General features: G+C 36.1%; 1 protein-coding gene across 1 annotated transcript; it reads right to left on the bottom strand.

The window, feature by feature from the left end:
* Window positions 1–4,567: 4,567 nt before the first annotated feature.
* LOC107573673 (glyoxalase domain-containing protein 5) lies at window positions 4,568–8,306 on the bottom strand. The gene is made up of 4 exons (XM_016260116.1): window positions 8,053–8,306; window positions 6,606–6,758; window positions 6,374–6,529; window positions 4,568–4,792 (listed from the first exon to the last, which is right to left on the bottom strand). Exons 1-4 carry the CDS (start codon window positions 8,104–8,106, stop codon window positions 4,670–4,672), a joined length of 486 nt encoding a protein of 161 aa, XP_016115602.1. The 5' UTR covers window positions 8,107–8,306; the 3' UTR covers window positions 4,568–4,669.
* Between the last annotated feature and the right edge of the window lie 895 nt (window positions 8,307–9,201).

The raw sequence follows: 9,201 nt of genomic DNA, 5'->3' as shown, positions 1-9,201 counted from the left end.
GTTCTTCGATTAGCATCACAGCTTGTCTCCTGAGTTCAAACTAAATATTGTGTTTGTAAGATTTTATGTATTAATGTAGCCTATATTTGGAGAGTCAATAGATGAATTTCAATTAAATATTGGGGGTAAAAGAAGTCCGTCTCAGTGTTTCATCCTCCATTCCACGTATGAAGAGACAAACGCCAGCAAGGCCAAAATATTTGGGGAGTTGATATTTTCCCATTATGGTGCCCTTCAATGTAGAAACAGCTGAATCGACAGAAATCCTCTGTTTTATATTAATCCAGCAGTGGAGGACAGTGGCGAGTTTGAAGTTCAAGGTTGTTGTTAAATACTAATTAGCCATGCGCTTTCAAGAAAGGCACTCAGTGCCAGGTTGTTTCTGGAATATTGTTCCTGTAAAAAGTTTACTTTGGATACTTAATGATTAATTATTAGGAAAGTGGTTGAGGATAATGGGTTAGCTGAACAAAAGATGCCTTTACAGTCGGTTAGTAGGCCAGTGTATCTCTATACCACACACTATAGAAGAAACTTCTCCCAAGACACTTTCTCAGTGTTTTTGAGGGCAATAACAGCTAAAAATGTATATGTTTGCAGAATTTCCACCATTGTTCCTGGTGACACATGCACAGTGCATTGTTGAACACTCAATAGTGTGCTCCCTAGGGGTGCTCGGCAGTTTTGGTTTACCTGCCGATGAGTGAACTTGAAATAAGACTCTTATAGAGCTGATAGAATTGAGTCATTAAGCTGACACAACAGTACATTCCAGAGTCAGCACTCAGATATATCATGTTAAGTTTCAGTAAAGCCATTGAGAATCTAGAAAAAACAAACTTCTTCAAATATGAGAAGAAATAATCTAAATCTGTTGACCCATGCCTTACACCTTAACCCACCCTTAAACCAATCCATACCACCAAACCTGTCCCTGACCTACCCGTATCCCACCTCAATAGCAGCAGAAGTGTTTTAAAATACAATATAAACACAATAGGTACACTGTACTTATTTGTATGTAAGTACATAGTAGTTAAGGCCACTTAATATAAAGTGGGACCGGAAAAGAGAAATAACCATTCAGTGTTTTAGTTTGGGCACATGAAAAAATACCATTGTCATTTACAGTAAATACTACAGTGTTTTTGAAACATACTATAGTAAAGTACTTGCATTAATGTGTTGCGGTAATTCTAGAGTTGCTGTGGTAATATAACAACTATAGTATTATAAACTAATTATTTTACCCAATACTCTACTCAGTTTTCCACAAGTTCTCCAAACACGGTGAGACTTTAAATGTCTATGCAAACTCATTTATTTCAAGTGCAAAATTGGTTGTACTTTATTTTACAGTAGGTACACATACAGTGTATTTACCAAAGTAATACTAATTAATAAAAGGCATCTATTATATTGTTAGGTCCATAGTTAGTTTTTACTCAGTTGTTCTAAATACTATGTACTTAACAGTGATTACATGCAGAACAGGACAGTAAAATGAACGCTACCCTTTGAATTACACATTTTCCACAGATTCTTAAATAAAGGTCACTATAGTAGCAAACAGACGTCACACTGTTTTTCCTTATAACAGTTTAAATGTTCACTCTGGATCAGTGATTAAACACTCTTCATTCGCCTAATACTTGAGTGCATACACAGTGCATCTGAAGAGCTGAGCTGAGCTGAACACAAGCTGTGGAAATACCACAGATAGACCACTAATCAACGATGAGATCGGACAAAACAGGACTGAAGCACAGGTCTGTGTAAACACCGAATAAATGAGCAACTAAGACGCAGGTGAAGGTAATGAGTAACTAAAGCAACAAACAAAAACACACACAGAAACCCAGAGGAACTAAACATGCAGGAAAAGAGAAACCAGGAACAACGGGACAAAATAAGCTCCAAACGTTATTTATAGTGATCCTCAAGATCTTGATTAGCTGATTCAGATTAGGACTGGAGTGAAACTCTGTAGTAGTGTGACTGGACGCATGTCCCTGTTAAAATCGTCCTCTGATGGGTTTTTTAGTGTTTCTAAGAAATGTAAGTAACTAATTCAGATATCATGCAAGTTAGTTAAAATGTTATAATTTGGAATCATAACTGAAATAAACATACGATTCCAAGAGATATGAATCCAAATATGACATATTGAGTAATTTGTCATTATTGGAATATAATTAAAACCACATGAAAGTTTTTGTGAATGAAAACGTTATGGTCTACAATATAACAGTAAATTAATTTACCCTAGTGCACTGCAAAAAAAAATAATTATATGATCAGTTTGGCAACTTGTGTTTTTATATTAACTCGTATAATTGATGTGATTTATGTGAAATTCAACTTGATTTTTAAGTCAGCTTACTGTAATTTAAGTTGAACCTTACTTAAAAATAAATTTAAGGCATTACGTTTTTGAGATGAAATAGGTGGATTTTTTTACCGTACTAGAATAAGGAAAACGGTAAAAGTCAGTGTAAGTATTTACAGTGACGGGAAACAAACCCTTTGTGGTATTTGCTGGTGTGACAGCAGTCATCAGCTTAATTGCGGCCATCATCACGTGTATTATAGGTTGACAGGGACACAAAGACAACAAACAAAAACACTTTCCGCTGAAACAGATTAATCATTCAGGTGAGCAGAAAGAGGAATCCGTTTCCTACGAACATTGCAGAAGAGGACAGACGAAACAATAATGTCACATATTATCAGTAATGCATCACTTGTCCCTCATGCTCAGAGAATGTGACAATAGGAAATAATCAGTTACTAAACACATGATTTTATCATCAATTACTGTGACGGAAGAAGGAAAATAGCTCCCAGTTTATATTAGGTGGCCTTAACTGCTATGTACTTACTTCGAAATCAATCATTTGATACCAAAATTGTTTTCTGACCAAGATTCATCTCCCATACAACTCGGAGAATTCCAGTCAGCTGATCGTCCACCATTGTTTGCAATAACATAAATCTCAAAAAGTGCTCAACACTTCTTGGCACAAGAGACAGCTTTTAACATCTAGTCCTGTGTTCTTGATTCTGATACCATGCACTTATTGTGTACATGCATGTTTTTACATTTACGGTTATCGTTACACTGTTGACCCATGCCTTACACCTTAACCCACCCTTAAACCAATCCATACCACCAAACCTGTCCCTGACCTACCCGTATCCCACCTCAATAGCAGCAGAAGTGTTTTAAAATACAATATAAACACAATAGGTACACTGTACTTATTACTGAAGCATTTTTACAGTCTTTTACCGTTAAATTCACAGTCATTTTTTACAGTGTAGGGTATATTATACTACAATACACTACAGTTTACTGTAGTAAACACCAAAATATACTACAGTATTTATTTATTACAGTTTATCAGTTCACTGTAGTTAATACTACAGTATGCTGTAGCATTCATTAACAAAGTGTTATAAATACTATAACATATACAGTATAATACACTTTACTAGCATGGTTCAAAAACACTATACTGTTTACTATAAATTACTATAGTATTTTTTCATACGTGGCAATCAATCAAAGTCCTGATCGTTGACAGATTGCCGGTTGGAGTATTATTATCAATTGCATCACCAGATGAAACTCAAAATGAATTTGTTTCTTTGTGGTGTTCAGGCTGGAGCACCAAAACTAGCATTGTTCCTGTAAATGCAATGAGTCTTCGCTCGTTTTCTTCTTGATGGACGAACCCTAGCAGGGTGGCTACATCTACACACCTCCAGAAACCTGATGATCGGCCTCTTCAGGACAATGCTTTCCGTCTCATTCAGAGCAGAAACTACAGAGGGGATTTCCTTACATGGACTTCCCAAAGACGGTCAAATATAGCAAAGGGTTAAACTCTTCACACAAACTCCTTCAGGTGAGTTGTGCAAAGGTTTAGCCATAGTTTTATTTTCTTTTTTTTCTTCTTTTTTTGTATCCAGTTAAGTTTGACATTAATCGTTGCCGTTTCTAAGTCAAAATGCTCTATCAGATCCTACAAATAAAAAAGCTCCTGACCTCTATCTCCACAGTGAAATCTCAGTTGTCTTTTCTGAATTGCATTGGCGATGCTTGCTGTTTTTAGTCATTTACTTGACATCACATGACATAAACATTTTAAAGTGAAAATATATTCATTTAGCCTAAACATAAAAATAAGTGCAAAGATTATTTTTTTGTTAGAGATTTCATTTGATTGGTAACAGCTCTGTAAGTGTCTTGTTATTGTATTTAATGATTAAAAATAAGGCCTTTCTCAGGCAGTAAATGTGGATCCTATAGATGAATTTGAGCAATGCTGGTCTGGTCTTGGTCTCAACACACAATTGTCTTGGTCTCAGATTAGGTGGTCTTGACTACAACTCTAGCTTCAAATGAATGCACCCCACAGCATAATAACAATTTAAAATCATGCATTTCAGTACGAGAGGATCTGTGCTTGGACCAACACGGTTTGATATTGCGGCAGCCACATAAAGAAGTTATAAAAATAAGAGAATGTTAGCTGAAAGCACAAGTGAAATCAACCTTGGCATGTTTTTTAAATGTTTTTATTACATTTAAAAACATCACAAGGAAGGCATCTGAGTACATATTCATCTTCATCTTAAGGCAATGACACAGCGCCCCTGCTGTCTACTGCTGGTAATTAGAGACTTCAATCAAGTTGTTGTCAGGGTCACGGAAATATAGGGAGCGGATGGGACCCACAGCGCCTGTCCTGTCCACGGGACCCTCCTCTATCGTCACTCCACACGCCTGCAACACAACAGCAGCATATCAGCACCTGCATGCGTCAGGGTTTATCTTTGAGCCGTGCAGAACTCAATTGAGAATGCTTTTACATGTCAGTTCTTTAGTGTAATTTAAAGTAGGGAACCGGATGAATTATAATTTCAATTCGACAAAATGCGTTTACTGCTGTTCTGTATGCGTGTAGTTTTAATTTTCAGAATGAACTGCACAAAACATGCAGGGTATTTTAGTGTGGTGGCATTAGTAATGGTTAAAATGTTATCAATAGAAATATGCTTTCAGATTTAATTTATTATAATTAACCACTTTATTTAAAGGGGTCATATGATGCGATTTCAATTGTTCCTTTCTCTTTGGAGTGTTACAAGCTCTTGGTGCATAAAGAAGATCTGTAAAGTTGCAAAGACTAAAGTCTCAAATCCAAAGAGATTTTCTTTATAAAAGTTAAGAGTCAGCCACGCCTACCTAAAACGGCTTGTTCTAACACCCCCCCACATGTCTGCCAATCACAGCACACCTCGCTTTTCAGACTGATGAGCTTTGTAAAAATCTACGCGTTTCAGAAAGGCGGGGCATAGAGGAGAAACAATAATGTACAGTATGTGGAAAATAATGTGTTTTTTACCTTAAACCGCATAAACACATTTCATTACACCAAATACACAACATAATGTTCTTTTTAGCAACATCATATGACCCCTTTAACAATTCTGATTTTGATTGGCAGAGTTCAAAACCAGGAAAGGCCATTCGAAACAATTCCTCTGATATTTTTTCTTTGGCATCGCTGAGATTTTTTTTTTTTTTCTGTAAAAATAGACAAAATAACTAGCAGTATTGTTTCTCAAATGTAAGCTGGTCTCCCTACGTTTGCAGACTATTTGTATATGTCTACATTTTAATAAATTATTAGCATTATTATTTTTAATTGATCTACACTGTTTCTATACTTATAATCAACAACAAAGTCAATAGGTTTATGCTCTTTATAGTTTTTCAATGGTATAATATTGCTCACAGTGGTTTATAGGATTGTAGTTTATTCCTTCTTTAAAGATGTTGAGTACACGGTCTTGTTTCTTTGTCTTTTTGTCCAATTTGTTAATACATTTTTTTTTGCTTTAATCACAAGTCTGTCACCTCGGAGCTGATTGGTTTGATTCATGAAGTAACTGCCAATACTGAGTCTCAAATGTAAGTTACTCAGTATGAACTTCAATAGAACTGCATGTCGTTTTACTGAATTCAAACATGCCTGTAATAAGCATTAGAAACAACAGCACTCTCGCTTGTGAGATATTGCGCTAATTATGAAGCATGCCTTCAAATCAGAGAATTAGGTGGTGGATATTCTGTGGTACTGTATGGCAGAATTAATAATCAAGCATAAAAAGTCAAAAATCAATAGTTGTTACTTGTTCAATTTGCACAATTTTTATTAGACTAATAAACTGATTTTGTTTTTCATTGCAATTCCATTCCAATTCAACATTCTGTGGCCAATTCCAAACAAATTCCCTCTCATAAACAGAACGGTTCATACCAATTCTGTCAAACCTCTGTGAACACATCAGTGTAAGTCACCTCGAGGTGGGCAGCGACGGTCGTCAGAGGGGTTTTGGTAATGAGACACAGGTCAGCAGATCCCGGTGTCGGGGTCTTGGCTTTGGGCTCAAACTCCTTCCCAGCCTGATGCAGGTTGAGCTTTTGCTCTCCGAAACTCAGAGCTTTGCGGTCGCCCTGAAGTGACAGGATTACTTAGACTCTGCTGCCACCGTGTGGTATTGTTTGCAGTGTGCTTTGAGTGACACGCTACCTTAAAAGTGACGACCTCCATCCCCAAAACCTTGGAGTAGAAGTGCGTGGTTGTGTTCAGGTCCCGAACCGTGAGCACCAGGTGGTCCAGATGACTGATGTCAACGGGACAGGAACTCTTGAACCGGACTGATGAGAGTCCACCGAGAACTGACTGAGGGTGAAAAACAAAGAGCTAAAATATCTAACTTATGCAAGCAAAGATAGATTTCTGATGAATGTACGAACAAAAAAATATGTAATCGAGTCGGCCTTCCTATTTTATTTTACTTGAACCACATTGTTTCTATGCTTAGAATCAACAGCTTAAAATCAGTAGGTTTATGTTTTATGTTTATTATAACGCTCACAGTGGTTTATGCAATTGTAGTCTTGCATATTTGTCTTTTTGCCCAATTTCAAAATACTTTTTTGCTTTGTCCTCAAAAATTCTGATTCTTACGCAACCATTTAAAAGTAAGGTATTTTTCAGATACTTTTATTCAGCAAGGATGCATTGAATTAATCAAAAGTAAAGATAGTTATAATGCTATTTATATTACTATTCTATTTCAAAGAAATGCTGTTCATTGAACGTTTTACTCATGCATCAAGTTTTCCACAAAAATAATAATAAAAAAAATGAAATAAAGCAGCAAAAGCTGTTTTCAACACTGATAATAATAAGAAAGATTATTTCTAAAGGATCACGTGACATCGAAGACTGGAGTAACGATGCTGAAAATCACAGAAATAAATGATATTTGAACATATATCACATAGAAAACTGTGATTTTAAATTGTAATCATATTTCACAATATTACAGTATTGCTGTATTTTTGATTTAAAAATGCATTCTTGGTAAACATTAAAAAAAAAGCATAAAAATATCGTAATTATTCCAAACGTTTGACTGGTGGTGTGTGTCTAGCTATCCGTCTTAAATAATTGTCTTAATCCGCTAAGATATATGGAAAGCTGTGTGTAGCACTGACAATCAAATGTTCCAGGAAATGAAATTGCATCAATATCTATCTCATGTTAGTAACTTTCATACAACGTCCAACGTGAGACATGCCTTCCAACACACACACAGTCACTTCTGGCTTCTTGATTGTAATATCTGAAGCATGCCATTTTCTGTAAAGCTGCTTTGAAATGGCTCACATTGTGAAAAGCGCTACACAAACACATGTGACCCGAACTGACGCCAGGTAGAGTCTATAACAGGCGTCTGCCTTTGAGCCAATCAGTGGCCGAACGTCAAGTCCCCTAATTAATATTCATGAGCCAAGCCTTCATCATAGTACGATTCATAAATTCGCTTCCAGGAAATATCGCTCACATTTTTTCAGTAATGAAACACTATTACCCTGCGCGTAGTAACTTCATACAATAGTTTTCTAGAATATTATTACATGTTTGCCATGCACTATCAAACTAGAGAGAGAGCGAGAGACGTTGTTACCTTGCCGTGGGTCGAGTAAGAACGGAGAACAGTGCTGCATACGCGTAGAGCCATGCTATCACCTGTGCTGACCTGCCTGAGCTCACAGACTCACAGAAACAAGTCCAACTGGAGAATGATAAGCGCTAGGCACCTGCCCTAATCACCCGCCATCGAGAGCCACATATCACAGAAAGAGAACAAACTAGAAGAAAGCGTGTACTGAAATGGAGTTTTGCTCTAAATTATAATTATCTTGTATTTTTAATTTGCAGTCTGTCAAAGTTCATCGGTAGGCTACTGTAAATGATCATCGCGCTACCGAGTAGCGTATTGACGGTGTACCGTGAACACTGTTACTTTTCTCAGCGCTGCTGAGGATGAACCAATCACAGCCGCTTGAGTTGTTACAAGTAACCAATAGATCTCATTCTTACATCAAAGGGAAGAAGAGCTACAAAATAGAGAAAAAATACAGTACAGTTCCTCACCTAGCGTACGGTATATATATCATGATATATACAGTCAATATATATATATATACATGGGCGTTTCTTCAACTAGGTGCACTTTAATCCTTGTGAAGTTGAATAAAATAAACTTGTTCAAAAGTCGCGTAACACAGTCTCATAAGTTTAAACAATTTGTCTAGTTTTAAGGTCTGTAAGCGGACAAACTTAGATTACAAGAGGAATTGTTCATATTTTACATTTTTTCCTCAGGTATATCTCCCTGTCTCTTTTAAGTCTCTCTTCATATTTTATAGGGCCAGCTTTTATTTTGTCCCTTTAGGCCTGTGACTTTTCTTTTGTTGTCTTCGGTGGCATCTTAAAAATAGATAAAAATGTTAAAAATAAATAAAAATGAACTCAATTCATATACAAGTAATATAATTTAGAAATAAAAATATTATCATAATATACATATAAATATAAAAAGTATTGTAATATAAAAAGTATTACGCAAATCTACTCTCGCAAGCCATATCAATTGTACTTTGTAACCATAAATGTCATTTCCACAACATGCTGTCATTTCCAGCACAGAGGGCAGTGTGGCGGAAATGACATTTCTGTAGTTTTTTGTGAAAAAATGGAAGATAGCTTCACTGATTCGCTTTGAATTAATACTTAGCATTTCATGTATGCAAAATACTCTTATTTAACTTAA

Source organism: Sinocyclocheilus grahami, unplaced genomic scaffold (genome assembly GCF_001515645.1).
Source record: "Sinocyclocheilus grahami isolate Dianchi unplaced genomic scaffold, SAMN03320097.WGS_v1.1 scaffold2003.1, whole genome shotgun sequence".
In the NCBI taxonomy this organism is placed as follows: domain Eukaryota; kingdom Metazoa; phylum Chordata; class Actinopteri; order Cypriniformes; family Cyprinidae; genus Sinocyclocheilus; species Sinocyclocheilus grahami.
The sequence above is the reverse complement of the archived record's forward strand: the minus strand, read 5'-3'. Positions and strand labels throughout refer to the sequence as shown.

Bases quoted from the DNA above. Each gene is read 5' to 3' on its own strand.
- LOC107573673 (XM_016260116.1), bottom strand. From the start codon at position 8,106: ATGGCTCTACGCGTATGCAGCACTGTTCTCCGTTCTTACTCGACCCAC. The intron at 6,759-8,052 runs GTAACAACGTCT...TTTCACCCTCAG, and splicing joins CTTACTCGACCCACGGCAAG to TCAGTTCTCGGTGGACTCTC. The intron at 4,793-6,373 runs GTGACTTACACT...GTTGTGTTGCAG, and splicing joins CCGTCGCTGCCCACCTCGAG to GCGTGTGGAGTGACGATAGA.